At 35.7% G+C, this 21,662-nt stretch overlaps 1 protein-coding gene across 5 annotated transcripts in view; it reads right to left on the bottom strand.

Moving 5' to 3' along the window:
* PDPK1 (3-phosphoinositide dependent protein kinase 1) overlaps positions 1 to 21,662 on the bottom strand; it is a 157,180-nt gene that overhangs the window by 114,973 nt on the left and 20,545 nt on the right. Inside the window, exons 1-2 of one of the 5 annotated variants that reach the window (XM_074279858.1) lie at positions 13,603 to 13,835; positions 5,090 to 5,191 (exon numbers count right to left, since the gene is read on the bottom strand). The exons of 1 other annotated variant lie outside the window; for it this stretch is intronic. Coding sequence is in view for 1 of the 4 variants with exons in the window: in XM_074279852.1 (XP_074135953.1) it covers positions 826 to 867 (42 nt within the window). In the remaining 3 variants the exon portion in view is untranslated. Of the gene's footprint in view, positions 1 to 330; positions 1,238 to 5,089; positions 5,192 to 13,602; positions 13,843 to 21,662 lie in introns of those variants that run through there. 3 more of the 5 variants (XM_074279854.1, XM_074279852.1, XM_074279857.1) reach the window with 3 other exon arrangements.

Here is a 21,662-nt window from a genome sequence, read left to right as displayed (position 1 = left end):
CGGGCTAACCCCCTTCCCCTCGGACCGCCGCAAATTGGCCTCCCCCCTCCCCCCCAACCCTCCCTCCGTCCCTCCAGTTGGAGCTGCATTTCCGGGTTTGCTAGGCTGGTGTTGGGCGGGCAGCCGCCGGTTGTTCTGCCCTCGGCCGGCTGAGTGGCTGGGCCTTAGACTCCTCCTCCTTCTCCTTCTCCTCCTTCTCCTCCTCCTCCTCCTCCTCCTCCTCCTCCTCCTCCTCCTCCTCCTCCTCCTCCTCCTCCTCCTCCTCCTCCTCCTCCTCCTCCTCCTCCTCCTCCTCCTCTTCCTCCTCCTCCTCCTCCTCCTCCTCCTCACCTGGGCCCTGGGGATGCGCTGAAATCTACTGGACCCATACGTAGGCCGCTCTCCCGAACCCAGTTCCTCTCCGCTTTCGGGACGGTCAGTCCCTGTTTTCTCGAAGGAGGAACCCTGTGGCTTCAGTTCCCGCGCTGCTCCAAGAGCCCGGTGACCTTGGGCAAATCAGGGCCCCTATTCGGGGTGTATCAGTTTTCCCCTCTGGAAAGTGGGGCTGCACTAAATGATTTCTAAGGCCTTCTCCAGTGCTCCGAATCTGTCACCACTAAGCCTCCTTTGTCAAATGGCGATAACGACCACCCTTAGACCTGAATTCCCCGTCTTTAGAGGAAAGAACACACTATTTGGAGTTGGAAGAGCAGGGTCTGAATCCTGTCCCATTGTCCCTGGGATCCTAAGCCGCTCACTGCCCAGCTCTGAGTGACCCTGGGAACGAGCGCGGGGGACCACAATCTGGTGCCCCTCCCAATTCTCCGACGCTCTGCGAGGTGTTACCACAGGCGGTCCGAATCCCTGCCGGGCTTCCTTCCCAGGCATCTTCCTTTGAACGTTTCCATGCACCTGTGTGCAGAGCACGGCCAGCCACTCTGGAGGGGAAGACAACCGCGACCGGCCCTGGCCCCAGCGGAGCTAGCTCCCAGGCTCGTCTGTAGTGAGACATGTAAACAACTGTCTCCGGGAGAACGGGCTGAGTGCACCGGAAAGATCAAACAGTTTTCAACGCACACTTCCATTTCCTGTCTCACTGCTGGGTTGCCATTTCTCCCAACTTCTCTTCCCTGCACTGACTTTGTGATCGTGTCTGTAACTCTACTTACTATTTTGCAAACTAGTAAGCATCACCTGTTATCTACCGGCCTAGCTTTTCATGTCTTGCGCTACTTTGAAGGGAAAGAAACTCGAATGGGAGCAGATGTATTCTGGAATTTTCCCGTCCTCCATCGTTGATGTGGCACTGAATTTTGTGATATTTTTCCTAGTATTTACAAACGCTGGAAAAAATAATTGAATTTTTTTTATTAAATCCTCATTTTTTCCCTCAATCTTAATCAGCCTTGTTTTGGTTTATTTTTTAGCTTTGGGTGTTTTTTCTGGTTGGTTTATTTGTTTTGGGGTTTGGGTGGAGAAAAACTGGACAACAGGTGGAGACATTCTGGAATTATGAAAGAGAAAAGGCAAATATTCAAAAACTTTTAAGAATTCTCTTTTTTGTTAGTCTTACTAGACGACTTCTTGCCACTTCAATTATTCCTCATCACACACACACACACACACACAGGCACGCACTTTTAAACTGTAAAGTACTGTTTACAAGGAAAAGATTTTGATGATTACGTTATATTAAGTGCTGAGAAAGGTCATAGAACAGTGGAAGGAACTCTAGAGTTCATCTAGTTCACATCTAATTCACACACTCATTTCACAGATGTGGAAACTAAGGCTCAGAGAAGCTGAATGTCTTGGTCAAAGTGCACAAGAAGTAAACCAGGACTTGAAACTCAGGTCTATGACTTCAAGTTCAGTCATTACACTATGGGGAAAAAAACCAAAACACCAATTTTTTAATCTGAATTCAAATCCCACCCCTGATACTATGTGTGCATATTTGGGTCTCCATGGGCCTCCTCAGTTTCTTCATCTTTAAAGTGAGGAATTTGCAGTAGATGTCTTCTGAAAGAATTCTGTCAGTTCTACAATTAAATGATCCTATACAGAAGTGAGACATGGTTTTGGCTCTTAAAAAAAAAAAAAAAAAAAAAAAAAAAAAAAAAAAAAAAAAAACTTCTAGTCTAATAGTGGGAATAAAATGAAAAGAAATTAGCTAAATGGACTAATTCCAATGAAAGAAGTATGAATAAAATTCTGTGACAAAATTCTTGTTTGTTGATAGGAGATCTGAGTACTATTCTTTGCTCTACTGTTTACTCTGTGGGCTTCTAGGGATGTTTGTTTCATCTCCCAAAACAGAAATGATATTAGCAATACTAGTGTTAATAACTAATACAAATTTCCACATAAAAAACAAAAGTCCTTACTGACTCTCTTGAAATTAGTCTTCGATATTGACTCTCTTGAAATTAGTCTTCGATATTGGCTTTTACATATCAGGTTTTCTATTGAGTTCAGGTTTGTTTGCAACAAAATTCAGAATCTGACAGTCATCAAATATCCATTTTTTTCATCAGTATTAAACTTAATTTTGCTAGACATAATATTTTTGGTCACTATCCTAGTTCTTTTGATTATATAAATTATTCTAGGACCTGCAGTCTTTTATTGTAGCTGATGATAGATCTAGTGTGATTCTAATTGTATCTCCAACATATTTGAATTGATTTTTTTTTTTACTGTTATTGCTTATAAAATTTTCTCTTTGATATGCAAGTTTCAAAATTTAGCAATGATGTTCCTGTATGTTTTCCTTGTAAGATCTCTTTCAGGTGGTGATCAGTGGATTTTTTTTCTATTTCTACTTTTCCTTTTTGTTCTATCACTACAGGACAATTTTCTTTAATTATTTAATTATTTCTTGTATTATTGTATTAAGGATTTTTTTTTTGTTATAGATTTCAGGTAATTCAATTATTCTTGTATTCTCTTGATCTGTTCTACAGAGCTGTTATGTTTCTTACAAGAAGACTCACATTCTCTTCTATTTTTTTTATTACATTTTATTATTTCTTAGTCTTATAACTTCAGTGGCTTCCCTTGCTCACTTCTAATTTCAGAGTAATTTTCTTCCTTTAAGATTCTGCATCTTCTTTTTTAATTGAGTTTCTTTTCATAATCTTGTTTTTCTTAGATTTTTAAAAAAAGTTTTTCCTCAATCTATTTCATTTGATTTTTAATGTGTTTTTAAAGTTCTTCCATGAATTTTTAAAGAAAGGTAACCATTTAACACTACTCTCTAGGGTAGGATAGGCTTTTTTAAATTTCAATATTCTCTTCTGAAGATGAACCCCAATCTTCCCTATTCTCATAGTAACTATATAAAGTTGGGTTCTTTCTCCTTTGCCTGATCTTTTTTTCCCTCTCTCTCTCTGTCTACCTCTCTCCTTCCCCAACATCCTGTCTCTGTCTCTTTGTCTCTAGCGCTGTCTCTTGTCTGTCCGTCTCTATCTATCTGCATCTGTGTGTCTTTCTCATAAGAGCTTGTGTAATCATTTGTACACATTAGGTAAAGGAGATGGTGAGTCTGGCTTCAAGTTTTTTCAATTCTCCAATCTTGTCTGGACCCCAAAACCAAAAACTCCACCTTCCTATAAGTGCTCACAACCAGCAATATCCCTGTCCCATTGCTTCTGCTCTTAGGGGGTGAGTGCTGGTTCCTTCTCAACCAGTGCTACCTCTCAACCGCACAGCTGTACCTGACATTTCTCAAATCCTCCATTGACTCCCCACCCTGTCTGAGAGGTGAAAGCTCCTGTGATTGGGGCTGAGACTAGTTCCAAACTCAGCTAGTTCAGGAGCTCACAAAACACCTGCCAAACCAAAACATTGGGGTCTTTCTTCCAACCTTCTATTGTTCCAAGGAGTCCTACTTTTATTTTTCACTGATATATTTTCTCCCTAAGTCACAATTTTGTTTTGTTTGTGGGGAGACTCTGGAGAACTTGGAATTTTCTGACCTACCCCACCATCTTCCCAGAATCATGTTCCCACCTCTTTTTCTGATCAGTTATGTATTAAGCTGTTTGAAGCAACTTTATGCATTCATCAGTGATTATATGTTCCCTTTTATTTATGCCCAATATATATCCATTGCCCTTTGAATTATGGGCAATTTTGATTCTTCAGTGATTATTGTATCCCTTAATTTGCCACCACATAGCATCATTAAAATATTACTGTTATAATTTTTTTTAATATCAGGAAGAACCTTGGGGTCATTGAAAACAGAAAAATTTCTCAAATATAATCCATCCTACTCTCTATCTCCTAATCAATTCTGGATCCAGCTCATTGCCTTCAGTTTCTGTCTGAAATAAATGTACTGGTGGACCAGTTGTATGAGAGCTGTCATGAAATGCATATCGTTAGACAATAGATAGTCTGTATCTCTTTAGTTTTTCTTCTGTAAAAACAGGGTTCTTTTGAGTACTTATGTATCTCCTGTAGAAGATTCTGCAACATTTTGGGGTTTAATACAATTGATATGTCATCTAAAAATAGAAATAGGTGGAGGATTTCACCATCAAAAGGGAATCCTCTTTCATTTGGATATTGTGCTAGACCTTCTCAACAATATTCAGTCAGTTGCCAGTCTTATTGATTCAGCCTCTTTAACATCTCTACTTATATTGGTAAAGGGAGTTTCCTTATCTGGAAATCCCCTATGTCTATGAAATCATAGGTGGAATCCTTATACCTATCCCTATTTCTGATAATCTTATGACTATTCTTAATCATTCGGTACTCTCAGAAATATCTTTTTTAGTTGTTATTTTGTTTTGTTTTAGAAATATCTTGAAATTTGATGTCCCAAGTTGTGTCATCTCCAACATGGACCACCTCAGTATATATAGTTGGTCTTATCCAACTGATCTTTTAGTTTTTAAAGGCTATTTCTGATTCCTCAAGCATTTTGTTGAGTACTATGATGTTAAAGAGTCCAAGTTCATTTCAATTCTATGATCTCAAAAAAAGTATTTATGGCACCCTCTCTGGACTGCCTAGCTAAGAACTCATAGGTTAGAGTTTTAGAGGGGTGACTATGTCTACAATATTAAAATCATGAAGCCTCATCAAGTAAGCTTACCTTCACTCATTCAATAGACACAATTGGATGGAAACAAAGACATTTACTAAGCAGAGCAGAAACAGCAGCTACAAAATATTCCCAGCTCAGGAGATCACTCTCCTACAAACAGAAAGAGTAGACAGAGAGTATATTGGTAGTGAGAAATACACATAAGGAACACAAGGCAACCCCAACCTCTAGGCTCTGCAGAGTCCCACTGTCCTTGCTCTTCCAGTGTTATCTTCATGTTGCTCCCTACCAGTACAATGTCTTTGTTGGGCTAGTGGTCCATCTTGCCTTCCTGAGTTTTTTCCTTCTCACAGCTCAGCTCTTTACTCCAGGATTAACTTCTTGAATCTATAAACTGCTTTCTTCTCTACTACCTACTTTTGTCTTTTATCCTTTCTGTCAATCTCTAGAGAGAATATCCTGTTGTTGTTTTAAAGGTCACCCAGGATATAGTCTATCTTTGTCCATGAAGTCACTATTTCCTAATTTTATCAAATAGAACTTCATACTTAATGAAGGAATAACAAAATGGGGTTTATGAGGTGTTCAAGGAGAAAACTCTAGTATGAGGACTTGCTAAGCTCTTTTCTGGGCTACTCATCCACCTTTGGTGGCCATCTAGCATTTAATTCTCACCTGTGCCTCCAAAAAGCTGTAATGTGTGCACCAGCCACACCTCAGTAAAACCTTCTTGGCAGACAGGCTAAACCAGGTAGAGAATAACCAACAGGCTTCTAAATCACCTATTGATGATTTAGGGGAATTTCTAATCCAAGCATATGAAGACTTCCCCAACAGAACAGACAAAAACAATTTGATCCAGTGCCCATTAAGGTAGCTGAAGCAGGCACTGTGGAGTGCCTAGAGTTTGATCAAACGTTCAAAAGACTAAGGTCATCCACTGTTCCTAGGCCATTGCCAGTTATCTTGCCACTAGACTTCAGTGACTCTAGAAGAGGGAGTGAGATTGACAGCTGTTCAACTCTGGCCCACTTAAATCCAGTTAACATGTGAACCAAGACATCATCACATGATGTCATTGATCTTCTTTAATAAAGATGAAGGACAGATAACATAAGACACACCAAGCTTAATGTATTAATACCTCCCTTACTTGTGGTCATTCCCTTCTTTCTGTGGCTACATCCACTAAACTGAGAGGCAGGAAGGAGAGGGGGTAAGAATCAATTGATCAGAGACCAACTTCCTCACACATATTTACTATGTGTCAGACATTGTTAGGTAATATCAATAACAAAGACAATAAAAGTCCAGTATTAATAATAAAGATAAAAATAAGAGTCTCTGCTCTTAATGAGCTTACTTTCTACACAGAGAAAACAATTTCAGAGGCAATGGAGAACAAACTGGGAATCAGCAGTTTCTCGGGATCATTTCCTATAGGAAATGGAATTTAGTCTATAGAGATTCCCAGAAAGGGAAATGAGAGAGAAGATCCTACATATGAGGGACATCTTTCACAAAGATATGGACACAGGAAATGGAATGAAAAGTACATGAGATGGAAATAATTAGATATGTTAGAACCAGCATGGGAACTATTTTATATGCTAGATTTTGTGTTTTACTGTAGACTTTGAAGCTATTGAAGCGGGAGAGTGGCAAGGTCAGACCTCCACTGTCACTGATGAAGCAAATAGTTTGTTATAGAAATGTTGACACTTTTTCCATCTTTCATTGATCATTGTCATCCTATCTTCTTGTTCTCAAATGTTCTTGTGACAGGATGGCTTAACTGTTTCTAAGTTTCCACAAACATTTTTCACTTTTCATAAAACACTTTTTAGTATTTTATGAAATGGTTTTGTCCATCATTTTCTACCATCCTTTTTTATAAAATTGTACAAATTAATCTATATTAAAATTGAGAATTATTCTTGGCTGCCATATGCCTCTGTTTGGCAAGAAGATCACATCTGTACTGACTGAAATGGCTTCTAAACTCTTTTTATGTATATAACAATTGTAACAATTACTTTATATAACAATCAAGTTTGAGTAGGATATCATTTTCATTAGTTTGTTCTTTTATTTTCCATTTTTAATATCAATCATTTAAATAGGCCATATTGGATCTGTTTTGACTGCATAATATCTTTTCATTTTTATTCTGACTTGATGTTAATTTTGAACCTCTTTCCTTCAAATCGATAATCTGAAGACTGATTCACTAACGTTGTTTTCTTGCCTGTTAAAAGATGATCAGTTTCATTTTTGGTGATGTTATTTGGTGCTCAATTATGTCCTGTTCCACCAACTCTCTTTTTGAAGAAAATATTCTTAGATATAAGGATTCTTGTAGTCTATAAGCCGTCGGCCTCCTGTATTCCTTGATCTGAGCCATGTTTTTCCCTGTTGTCACATATATCCAATTTTAGATTGAAGTCATCAAGTATTACATGTATATGTCAATTTAATTTGGAGTGTTAGTATATCTGCACAAGATATCTCATAAGAACTATCACCATTACTATTCAATATAGTACTAGAAACACTAGCCTAGGCAATAAGAGCCAAGAAAGAGATTCAAGGAATTAGAGTAGGAAATGAGGAAATCAAACTATCACTTTTTGCAGATGACATGATGGTATACTTAGAGAACCCCAAAGACTCTGCTAAAAAGCTACTAGAAATAATTCAAAATTTCAGCAAAGTGGCAGGATACAAAATAAATCCACATAAATCCTCAGCATTTTTATATATCACTAACAAAATGCAACAGCAAGAGATACAAAGAGAAATTCCATTCCAAACAAATGTTGAGAGTATAAAGTATTTGGGAATCCATCTACCAAAGAAAAGTCAGGAATTATATGAGAAAAATTACAAAACACTTGCCACAAAAATAAAGTCAGATTTAAATAATTGGAAAGACATTCAGTGCTCTTGGATAGGCCGAACGAATATAATAAAGATGACAATACTCCCCAAACTAATCTATTTATTTAGTGCTATACCAATCAGACTCCCAAGAAACTATTTCAATGACCTAGAAAAAATAACAACAAAATTCATATGGAAGAATAAAAGGTCGAGTTTTCTGGGATTTAAAAAAAAAATTTCTTTGTGGGGGGAGGGAGATGTTTTCAGGGGGTTTGTTTTGTTTTTGTTTTGGAAACTGAGCTGAAAGTCTAATGTGTATAAATTTTGTTCAATGATTGCAGAATCTGGAAAGGCTGTTGCAGCTATTGATGCCTAGCAAATTGCTATTGGTTATCTTTTTATATAAATATATATATATATATATACATATATATATATACATATATATATATATATATATATATATAAAATTTGAATTTTTGGAAACTTTAGCTGTGATGTCAACTTTGGAAAAGTATCCCACTTGTACTGTGTTGAGTTGGCATTGTACAGAAATTAACAGCCATATTGGTCTAGAAACGTTAAACTTAATTTTTTTCCCATTTGTACAGGGGTAATACACTGTATTAAATATGTAAGGTCTTATTTACATGGGTTTGATTACAGAAACTAATAAAATATTCTCTAAATAATGAAAAAAAAAAGATATCTCATAAGATTCTTCTTTGTACTTCAAAGCTAGATGATCATGCAACCTCTGAAGTTTTGTTTCTTAGAAAAGCATCCCTTTCTTTGTTTCATAAATTCCCATTCCATAGTGAGTTATTTTTAATGAACCTTGCCATAACGATATAGAGTGGTCTTCAAATAACAATCTGTTGGCAGATCCATACTTGAAAGCTTTATTAGTATTATCCATAAAATGAGAAGACTGAATTCAGCTTTTAAGGTCCTTGATAGTATGTTAGGGGAAGTGTTAGAAGCCATACTACAGGGTCCCAAATTCTCCTAAGAATCAGGCTACAGAAGAGACCTTTGGTCTAAATTATATGTAATAGGACTTCCCCCGTTTCCTAGAGCTTAAAGGGAGGGTTTTCCCCTGCTCAAAGACCATATGTCTAATATTGGTTTTTTTGTTTGTTTTTGTTTTTGTTTTTTGCTGAGGCAGTTGGGGTTAAATGACTTGCCCAATGTCACACAGCTAAGAAATGTTAAGTGTCTGAGGTTAGATTTGAACTCAGGTCCTCCTGACTTTAGGGCTGATGCTCTATCCACTATGCGACCTAGCTGACCCCCCTCCCGCCCCATATGTCTAATCTTAACCAATTCAACAAGCACTTATTAAAAACCTACATTGTGTAGAATACCATAAAAGAATGAAGATTGGTAAATATATGAACTGATGCAAAGTGAAGTAATCAGAATGAAGAAAATCACATATACAATGAGTAAACCATTGTTGTATATATAAAGAATATTTTTGAAACCTTAAATGCTTTATAATTATAATATATAAACTTGACCCTGAAGAATTAAGAAGAAAATTGATCTCTCTCACTTCTTTGCAGAAGTGGGAGATTACAAATATAAGATAACACTGATATGTGGTCAGATTTGGTTAGTATTTCAGTTAGTTTAGCTGAATTCATTTTTCTCCCTCATTTTATTCTTTATTCCAAGGGTTGGCTCTTTGGTTAGAGGGGAAGAGAGTAATATATTTAGAAGTGAATATTTTAAAAAGTGATATAAAAAAGCAATTATTTTTTTTAAGAGCCATCCATATGCAAGGTTAGGTCCTAAGGATATTAAAAAAGAAAAACAACAACAAAAAAAAACCCAACAACAACAACCACAAAACAGAATCTGTCCTCAAAAAACTTTCAGTCTACCATAGCCCAGACCTAGAAAGAACATAGGACTTTCACTAATCTAAGGAGTTCAGTCCCCTTAGACTCTTGATTTGGCTAAAGAATATTTTATTTCAAAGCTCCTAACAACCCTGAAGCTTTTGGAAACAATTGTCTCAATTGCAGACATTCCTTGTTACCTAAAAATGATGCATGCTCTTATTCTCAGCCTTTACATGTACAGTTCCATATTCCTAAAATATTCTCTCTCCCCAAACTTTCCTGTTAAATTCGTATTTATTCATTAAATTCTAATTCAAATGCAGCAACCTCTTGCATAAAGTTTATTTGAATTCCACCTCCAGAAACTTTTTCCCTTCAGAATTCATACAATATTTTGTATTATTCCTCTTTAATGAACTTATCATTTAATATTGCATATTATAATTATCTATGCTATTGCACTATTGTCCTACTAGAAAGCAAACTCCATATACCCATCAACCATATTTGATCCAAATTTCTTATCTCCTCTGACTCTTACTTAACTGTTTATTAAACAGCTAAATGTATGGAAAGAGAGAGATTCAGTAACTAGAAAAAACAAAACAAAACTATGTTCATTGATTTTGAAGGGTTACAGCATATTTTATTGCTGTTACTAACCAAGGCTTTCTTAGTGTGTGGAATTATTGGAGAAAAGGGGAAGGAAGAAGAGAAACTGCCATGTTATTTATTTGAGCTTGTTCTGTACCATCTATCCAGCCAGAGAAGGTGTAAGAACCAACTAAAACTATGACTAGATGCTGACTCATACTTCAACCAATAGTAATGGTGGAAAGAACAAAATTAATTGGGCTCTTCCTCCTATAGTAAATTTCAGTTTGTGGGAATATCTTATATATCCCATAATGATTTCATAATTCGTAGACTTTTAAGCTGAAAGGACTCATATATTCTCACCCTAGTATTTCCCACATTTCAGAGACCTTATTAATGCAAAATTCCTGCATGCAGCTCTAGAACACCTAATTTATATGAAGCACCCCTTTTGTTTTATCTATCCCTTGCTCACTGGAGTGAACCTTAGGCTGTCAGAGGGTATGAAGAGAGACAAGCAAAAGGGATCAGTTACTAGACAATAAAAGAAAGGTGCCCTAAATAAAGTCAAAGTTTTAGAGACTGAATCATGCCAGGGCATTGAAATAATAACTGAGGGTGCCTGGGTGGGATGGTAAAAGGTTCTCCCAGCCAATGAATCCACTCTTCTACCTCCAAGAGTTAAACAAAAAAATGAAAAGAACACAAACACAAAACCTCAAACCTAAAAGTCTTGGATCCTAATATTATACAATGGGAGGAGCTGAATGCTAGTGTCATGGGTTTCGGCATCTTCACCTAATAATCATCTCTACTAGGTGGTATGAGTTGAATTTACATGTTGGAAACTCTTTTGTAAATTCTATTCTCCCTTGCCCATTTGCAAAAAGAGAGGCCAGAGAAGAAATAAAGAAACCTAATTATGTCTTTTCTGGAGTTCCCTAACTTTGGGGAATTTGAGGGGAAAAGGAGATATCTCTATGCTCCTGAGATCTAAAAGAACAGGCACAGTCTCAAGGGAATTGTCTTATTATTAATCAATAAATAAACATTCATTAAATATTTATTATGTGCCAGGTACTGTGCTAACTGTTGGAGAAAAAAAGAACCAAAGACAATCTCTGCTTTCAAGGAGCTTACAATCAAATGGGGGATACAGCATGCAAACAAAAATATAAAAACTATCTAAAGATAAAGAAGGAAAAAAAATTTAAAAGAAAAGGTTCTAGGATTATGAAGGATTGGGAAACTTTCCTGTAGATGATAGGATTTTAGTTGGGACTTAAAAGAAACCAAATAAGTCAGTAGTTGGAGCAGAGAAAAGATTCTATTCCAAGAATGGGGAACAGTCAGAGAAAATGCTTAGTCAAGAGATGGAGTGTCTTATTTGTGGGACAGTCAGGAGGCCAGTGTCACCAGAAGAAAGAGGTCGTGTTGGGCAGTAAAGTGTGAGTGGAAAAGAAAGAAGGAGCTAGGTTATGAAGGGCTTTGAATACCAAACAGAGAATTTTCTATTTGAACTTAGAAGTGATAGGAAGATACTTGAGTTTATTGTATACTGTTGGGGAATTAGGGTAAGGCAGAGATATGATCAGAACTGCACTTTAGGAAAATCACTTTAGTAACTAAAGAGAGGATGTATTGAAGTGGTGAAACATTTGATTCAGGCCGACTTACCCAACAGACTATTGCAATAATCCAGGCACATGGTGTTGAGGGTCTTCACTTAAGTGGTGACTTTAGTGCACTGAAGTGTCAGAGGAGAGAAGAATATACGCTTTAGGTATATTAAGGAGATGTTTAGAAGTGAAATCAATAGAGCCTTACCAATAGCTTGGAAAATGAGAGAGAGTGAGAAATCCAAGATGACTCAAATTGAAAGCTTGGGTGACAGGAAAGACTGTATTGTCATCTACAGACACTACATCAATGAATTCATTAAAGATAGTTCAATTCAGTTCAACATTATTCATGATATATTGGGGAAGGGCAATGGATTTGGAGCCAAAAATACAGGGGTTAAATCCTAGCTTCTATACAGATAATTGTATATGACAGGCAAGTGACTTTTCTTCTCTGAAACACAGTTTCCTCATCTGCAAAAGGGGGATAAGAATACTTGAACTACCTTTTTCACAATGGTGACATGAGGAGAGCATTTTATAAATTTTATCAAGTTTTATCAGTTTCTGTACCTCTTGACCACCACCATCTAGTAGCCTACCTATAGTAAAAATAATCATAACCTATATTCCTACTTAAAACAGTTTTCAAAAGCTGGAAAATAAGTATGGCAAGTATTACTCACTCTCGTTTTCTGAAACTCAAATGTTAGTCCAAGGTCAAAGTTGTTCAAGCTGAAACTACTCCTTAATAAAAGCCTGAATTTCCATTGAACCTTTCTCACAATAACTCCTTGAGGTAGAATGCAAGTATTTTAAAGAGGCTCAAGGTTAAATTCCTAGTTCAAGTCCACTCAGCTCTAAGTCAGTCTTCATCAGGTAATTCCTGATCCCAAGGCCAATGTTCTTTTCACCAAACTGCCTCTTACCAATAGTAACCAATTAAGAAGGGATGTGATTACATTAGGGGTGGGAACTTCTTTCTTCTCACTTTCCCTTCCCCTTCCCTTCCCCTATACATTCTCAATCTTTGTCTAAAATATTTTTATTAAGTTATTTTTCTTTGCCACAAGCACAACTTAATGGAGAGACAAAAAGCATCAATAAAACATGTTTCAAAATAACTGTTAAAGCCTAGAAGTTGGCTCACCCTCTATAAGACGATATGTTTTCTGACAAGGATTACATCTTTTTTTTTTATCTTTATATCCCTAATGCCCAGCATAGTTATTATCACAAAGTAAGTACTTAACAACTATGTATTAATTAATTTAAGAATTCTGCTGACTGGTGTTGGAAATTTTCATTAAAGATGTTTATTTCACACTGAGATATCGGGCTAAATCTTCAAATACTTCTAAGAAAAGAAATACACTGGCTTGAATTCATCCAAAAATCCAAATGAATGGTATCAAGTCCTTTCCTCAAGGAGACAGAGAAACTCACAGATGTTCCCTAGACACATGCTAAGAATGAAATTTTGTTCAACAAAGTATGAAGAAAGGGAAGAATGAAATTTTGTTCAAAAAAGCATGAAGAAGGGAAGAAGTGAAACTATAGATTAAACAACATAATATATAGCAGAAGACAGAAGCTCAATACCTCTTACCTTGGATGACTAAGAATCAAAAGTACCATTCTTAAATCAATGTTCCCTCCATGTGTCTAAATTTCCATAGATTAATTCTCCAAGAATTATTTCCATTTGAAGAAGAGGGAGGAGGGAATCACATTTGATCATATTTAATACTGTTTACTTTCTCCTCCCCTCCAGACATCCAAGATTTGTTAACATCTAGATGGGGGCAACTTCATCTTTCCTATTCCTCCTCTTTATTCCCTTCTGGCTTCTTCTAGGTCATGAGAGAGGCTGTTAATAGATTATGATGTTTGAGTTTAAGATTATGACTTCATTGGAGACAGAGACAGAAGCAGAGAGTTTCAATTCAATTTGATAAAATTCAGCAAATATTAAGCACACATTGTGGGCAAGGCCTTTTGCTGAATATCAAGTTGTTTGAAGAAATGAAACATGGTTTCTTTTTTTTTATTATTAAAGCTTTTTATTTACAAAACATATGCATGGGTAATTTTTCAATATTGACCCTTGCAAAGCTTTCTGTTCCAAATTACCTCCTTCCTTTCCCCCACCTCCTCCCCTAGAGGGCAGGTAGTACAAAACATGAAACATAGTTTCTAACCTTCTTCCTTGCAGAGGTTCAAACAGGCTTGCTTGCTTCTTCTTGTTGACCCCATCTGGGTTTTTCCAAATAAAGATACTGGAGTGGTTTGCCATTTTCTTTTCTACCTGTAATGGACTTGGCTTCTTTCAACAATGACGTGATTCCATCAGTGTTTCTACTGGGTTTATGTCCCAAAGAGATCTTAAAAGAGGAAAAGGGACATGTATGTGCAAAAAAAAAAATGTGGCAAGAAACTTTTTGTAGTGGCAAGAAACTACTAACTTGAGTGGATGTCCATCAATTGGAGAATGGCTGAATAAGTTGTGGCAGATGAATGTTATGGAATATTATTGTTCTGTAAGAAATGATCAGCAGAAAGATTTCAGAAAGGCCTGGAGAGACTTACATGAACTGATCCTAAGTGAAATGAGCAGAACCAGGAGATCATTGTACAGGGCAACAAGAAGACTATACGATGATCAATTCTGATGAACATGGCTCTTTCCAACAATGAGATGATTCAGACCAATTCCAATAATCTTGTAATGAAGAGAGCCATGTACACCCAGAAAGAGAACTGTGAAAACTGAGTATGGACCACAAAATAGCAGTTTCACTCTTTTTGTTGGTGTTTGCTTGCTTTTTGTTTCTTTCTTGTTTTTTTTTTCTTTTAGATCCAATTATTCTTATGCAGCAAGATAATTAGATAAATATATTGGATTTAACATATTTTAAACATATTTAACATGTATTGGATTATCTGCCATCTAGGGGAGAGGGTGAAGGGAAAAAGGGGGAAATTTAGAACACAAGGTTTTGCAAGGATCCGTGTTGAAAAATTACCCATGCATATGTTTTGTAAATAAAAAGCTTTAATAAAAAAAAAAAACCAACAATGAGGTGATTCTAGGCAATTCCAATAAAATTGTGATAGAAACTACCATCCACATCCAGAGAGAGAACATTAGAAATTAAATGTGGATCAAAGCATAAAATTTTCACTTTTGTTGTTGTTATTTGTTTGCTTAGTTTTTTTTTCTTGTGGTTTTTTCTCTTTTTAGATCTCATTTTTCTTGTGCAGCATTATGAATATGGAAATATGTTTAGAAGAAATGCATATGTTTAACGAATATTGGGTTGCTTGATGTCTTGTGGGGAGGAAGGAGAGGGAAAAATTTTTGGAATACAAGATTTTGCAAAGGTGAATGTTGAAAACTATCTTTGCATGTATTTGGAATAATTTTTAAATTATCACTTTTAGTATTTGTGATATGGAATGGCTCTCTGGGAGGGGGAGAAATACAATTCTGCTGCCAGATCATCAAAGATGTCAATAAAAATTTATCAAGAGATATCAATAAAATTTTATTTAAAAAATACAACACTGAATATAATTTGCTGGTATTAGCAACTTAAGAAGAAATTGAAACAGCTTCTGTGTGTATAGTATATTATTATAGTACACATGATATAGTACATTAGTGCTCACTGTGTTATTTTGGGCAAGTCACTTAATCTCTGTCTTCTTAGTTTTCCCAACTTTAAAAATGGGGATAATAATAGCACTTATCATAGGATTGTTGTAAGGACTAAGATAGGATATTATTATAAAAGCACTTAGCACAATGCCTGACCTCTAATAAGTACCATATAAATATTATCTATTACCATTATTTTGTAGCTATTTTATTACAATTAAACTGCAGAACTGCAGACCCCTTTCCCTATAAAGCACCCCTATTCTAGTTGAATATCAGCTGATTGTAGCAGAAGACAATAGCTGCTTAGTTCTCAGCTGAGAGCAGGTCACTGGTAAAACCAGCAGAGTAGAATATATAAACAACAGGAAACATTCCTGGGCTTCAAGGAGGAAAAAAATAGGAGTTGGCTCAGTCACACATGTTCCTGGCAATCATGTTTCCTACATGTTGCACCTCCATGGTTATTCTATAATCATGTTCCATTATCCTGCCTGTTATAGGTGGGAGAATTGAGGCAAAAAGAAATTAAGCAGTATCTGTGCACCTATCGCACTGAAACAATAACTGGTTTCCAGAAACTCTAATCAAGAATATGATTCATGAGGCTCATTAGATTATAAAATTCTTGAGCACAAGGATTGTTTTTTGCCTCTTTTTGTATCCATAGTGCTTAACACTGCTCCACAGGAGATACCTACTAAACATTGTTTGATTGATTCAGCTCCTAATTTTCCATAGATAGAAACACAGAAAGCATGTTTGATGCAGGAAGCAGAGTAAGGAGATGAGATGAGAGAGGACAAAAGGTATATAAAAGCATTTGGCATATGTTTTATCAGTAACTTAGCCACTGAGTGAAACTGTTGGGACAGTCATGGTGCATAAATTCTAATCATTGATCAATTATCACAAATTAAAATCCTCAGAGTCAGAAAAGCCTTCAGACATCATCTTGTTCAACCCCTACCTGAACAAGAATCCTTTTTTCACCCTTTCTGAAAAATGTCATCTAGTAATTATTTGAAGAATTTCAACAAAGAACAATCTACTAGCTCCTGAGGCTACATATTTAAGCTTTAGAATCAATTGGATGATTAGGAACCTTTCCTTAAATTGGGCAAAAATCTTTCCATTGTGGACTGGGATGCTACAGAGCAGACTAGCTTATTTTTCTCTCTCCTCTAGGTGGATTAATCTGAAATGTGGGAGTTAACAGTGAAGGGTTTACATAGAAGGACCATCCAATATATTGAGCTTGGAGGTTCCTTTAATATACAGGAACTTTCCTGCTAGTTGAGATTCCCTGAGGGCCACCAGGCACCCACCCATTGATGGGAGAAGACATAGGGAAGCTATATTCACTTGTACTTTGGCTTAATAAAAGCATTATTTATCTGAACTCTAATGTTCCAAGTCATTCTTTGCTCCAAATAAAGGAATCTTCTCCCTGGACAGTTTCTATAAGTGCCATTCATTGCTCTCAGTTCTGTTGTTCAGAACCCAGAAAAGTTGTCTTCTTCCCACATGGCCCTCAAATATATGAGGTAGAAAATCATGCTTCTTATGTCACCAATCTCCCCATCCCACATGAATGCCAACTTTCTCTGCTCTAGGATACAAATTCCTAGTTCTTTCAACAAATTCTCTAGTCTCTAGTCCTCCTGCCATCCTAATTCTCATCCCATCAGTTTAATCATTATCATACATAAGCCTAGGCAAGCAAGAAGATTTTTTGCCTTGGGCCTGTAGCAGAGACTCAGCAGAGATCTCAGAAGATCCCATGTTTTGAAGGACTCTTCTCATCATAGGCCCCAAAATTATTAAGATAAAAAATGAAATCTGAAAAATAAAACAAAATAATTACAAGCAAATAGTATTAGGAATTGCCATATTTGTATGAAATATATATGGCAAGGAAACATGACTACAGCTAAATTAAGTCAGGCAATTTGTCCTAGATTACATAATAGTAATGCAAATATGGCCCCCGAGGGGAAAACTCCCAATTTGAGCTGTGCCTTATTGCTTATCTATATGTGTGAGTAGCTCAAAATTATAAGACAGTTCTCCCTTTCCAGTTCCACCTAGAGTTTGTCCCATTAAATTTAATTCACTCCCATTCCTAATCACTCGCCAGAATCCTTCTACCACAAGGGTCCAGAACCAGGGTGCAAGACTATAAGCTTGGGACACAGGTCTTTACCTACTGCTTTGATATGTTTTTTTTTTCTAGCCCACTATAGAGACTTCCATGCAGTCAGAGGGTTGCTTTGGTGTTGAAACCACTCCCTGTCCAAAACCTAAGAAAGAATTTGTAGAGTCCTTGTCATGGCAGCCAAAAATATCAGGGATTGTCTCTCCAACAGCAAGATCAGGTTAGGTAGGAAGGGGGGTGAGTGCAGAAGTACCCCTTCACTGTCATGCTCTACTTTACAGAGTCTCTTTCCTTCCACACCCACATGTTATGAATAGGGACCATGTATACAGATAAAACATAATAGCAATAACTATTAGCATTTACACAGGTCCAAAATAAGGAAATTCCCTCAAATCTTCTCTGCATTTTATAAAGAGCATTAACTAGCCCAGAATCACACAACTTATATGTGTTCAAAGCCAGGATTTGAATCTGGGTCTTCCTGACTTCAAGACTAGGTCTTTATTTACAATGACACACTGTGTCTCTGAATTTTATTGCTTTTTAGTGTGTGTGTATGTGTGTGTGTGTGTGTGTGTGTGTGTGTGTGTGTGTGTGTGTGTGTGTGTGTGCTAACTGAGGGAGGGGAGAGGAAAAGAATGAAAACTCTTGCCTTATTTGAAATTGTATATTAACTATTTAGTTTTATACATTTTCCAGCCAAATAGGACTAAGAGTTATTCTCCAACTCTTTGCTATGTTCTGCCTCAGTGCTTTCAGTCCCCCAAGCCTAGAACATACTCCCTCTTCATCTTAAATCTTTCAAAAACTTATTTTCTCCTGAAGGGTCACCTTAGATATCACCTCTTCTCCAATCCTCCCGGCCACAAATTTTCTCTCACCTAAATTTTTCACTTGATCACTTCCGCTGAGTCATGAGTGATGCTAAGGGTACAGTACATAGTGGTAGGGAGGAAGAGAATTCCAGGCATAGGCAACAATGTGTACAATGTCCTTGAGAAAGGAGACAAGATATCATATATTATTACCTTGTAATTTGAAAAAGAATAATCTGTAAATGTTGAAATTAGTAGCATATTTTCTATGTTCTGAACAATTAACTGCTTTTGATATCTTGTATTTGCTTCTTAAAATTTCTATTATGTCCTTGAATATTTTGCATACTTGATCTAAGTTCTTAATAATTGACAAAGTAAGAAACTATTTCTTCAAATTTGTCTTTAAGATATATGGTAATCATTACAATATGATTATGATTGTAATAAACTTAATTTTTTAAATTCTTCCTCTAAAAAGATGAAAAATTGACAGCATCAAAGTACACATTGCAACAACTCATCCTTTTGTGGAGAATGATGTCTTCTGTTAGGTAACATGTTTGTTTGTTTGTTTTTGACTTTTTTTAAATTAAAGCTTGCATTTAAAATTATATGCATGGATAATTTTTCAACACTGACTTTTGCAAAACCTTGTGTTCCAAATTTTCTCCTCCTCTCCATTTCCTCCCCTAGATGGCAGATAATCCAATTCATGTTAAATATGTCAAAATAGATGTTAAATCCAATATATGTTTACACATTTAAACAGTTTTCTTGCTGCACAAGAAAAATCAGATCAAGAAAAAAGAAACTGAGAAAAAAATGCAAGCAAACAATAACAGAAAGAGTGAAAATGCTATATTGTGGTACATGCTCAGTTCCCACAGTCCTCTCTCTGGGTGTAGATGGCTCTCTTCATCACAAGATTATTGGAATTGATCTGAATCACCTTATTGTTGAAGAAAGCCACATCCATCAGAATTGATCATCGTATAATCTTTTTGTTGCCATATACAATTATCTCCTGGTTCTGCTCATTTCACTTAGCATCAGTTCATGTAAGTCTCTCCAGGCCTCTCTAAAATCATGCTGTTGATCTCTTCTTATAAAACAATAATATTCCATAATATTTATATATTTTAGGTAACATGTTTAAAAAATATAATTTATGTATAAATGTGAATGTTTTAATTTTGTACTTTTCATGTTTGCATGTGTTGAAATTATCACAAACAGTAATGCAAACTACTGTTTGCAAACCCAAAATGGTGTTCCATTTTTATGAAAATATATATGGAAATATTGTTAGGAAAATACATACTGAGTAAAATGAAAATATCGTATCAATGGCTGAAACAAATTCTACTTGATTTTTCTTTCCTAAATCATGATTTAGTGCATTTCATATATATAATTTGAAAGCAATTATTTTAATTTCAAGAAAGATGGAGTTATTGTATCTGAAGTTTCAAAAAAATTAGATTATCATGAAATATAAAGGCAATATCAACATTCCATTCTGTTTTATTTGTACTGCAAGCACAGCAAACAATATTTTTAAAATAACATTTAGATTTTAGCGTAACAAACAACAACAAAAATCTTTTAAATCATGTGTTTCATGAAACTGAATATGAAGGACTTCCCCCCCCAAAAAAAAAAAAAAAACAGAGTTCTAATCTATTATCAAAGTTATTCAGTGTTTATTCTTTGACACATGGTATTACAAAAAAGGGAAGCATTTTCAGTATTTCTTATAATGTGTGTCAATGGGAAGTTTGATGTATTCTAACTTCTAGATATCAACTAGAGAATAATGTTGAAAATACATTCTAAGAGGTTATTTCTTAAGTCTGTGAAAAAAGAAAAACTAGAGAACATTATGAAATTCAAAATGAAGAATTTTGATTATATTTAAAAGTTTTTGAACAAACAAAAGCAATGAAGCCAAGATTAAAAGGGAAGCAGTAAACTGGGGGAAAATTTTATATCCAAGGGTTCTGATAAAGGCCTCATTTCTAATATATGTAGAGAAATTACTCAAATTTAAAAGAATACAAGCCATTCTCCAAGTGATAAATTGTCAAAGGAGATGAACAATTTTCAGATGAAGAAATTAAAGCCATTTCTAGTCATATAAAAAAATGCTTTTAATCACTATTTATTAGAGAAATGCAAATTAAGAAAACTTATGAAGTACCCCTTCACACATCTCAGATTGGCTAAAATGACAGGAAAAGATAATGAAAAAATGCTTGGGGATATATAGGAAAACTGGGACACTAATACATTGTACCTTGTACAAGGTTATATGATGATCAACTATGATGGACTTATTTCCTGGTTCTGCTCATTTCACTCAGCTTCAGTTCATGTAAATCTCTCCAGGCCTCTTTGAAATCATCTTGCTGGTCGTTTCTCATAGAATAATAATATTCTGTAACATTCATATATGTTAGGTAATATGCTTTTTAAAAACTATAATTTGCATATAAATGTGTTTTAATTTTGTACTTTTCATGTTTGTGTGTGTGTTGAAATTGTCACTTTTCAACAATGAAGTGTTTCAGGTCAATTCCAATAGATTTGTAATGAAGAAAGCCATCTGCATCCAAAGAGAGGCATATAGGGACTGAATGTGGACTACAACACAGTATTTCTACCTTTTTTGTTGTTATTATTGTTTGCTTGCTTGTTTTTTTTTTCTCTAATTTTTTTTTTTACTTTTTGATCTGATTTTTCTTATCCAGCATGATAAATATGGAAATATGTTTAGAAGAATTGCACATGTTTTACCTATATTGTATTACTTAATGTCTAGGGAATGGAGGCATAGGAAGGGAGGGAGAAAAATATGCAATACAAGGTTTTACAAGGGTGAGTGTTGAAAGCTATTTTTGCACATATTTTGAAAAATAAAAAGCTATTTTTAAAAAAGAAAGTACTTTTTGAAAATGAAGCTATGAATTTATGTGGCATATTGAGGAACTTCTGAGCCACATAGGAACAAAATGAGTGACAACCTTTTC

Source organism: Sminthopsis crassicaudata, chromosome 1 (assembly GCF_048593235.1).
Source record: "Sminthopsis crassicaudata isolate SCR6 chromosome 1, ASM4859323v1, whole genome shotgun sequence".
NCBI classification, from domain to species: Eukaryota; Metazoa; Chordata; class Mammalia; order Dasyuromorphia; family Dasyuridae; genus Sminthopsis; species Sminthopsis crassicaudata.
The sequence above is the reverse complement of the archived record's forward strand: the minus strand, read 5'-3'. Positions and strand labels throughout refer to the sequence as shown.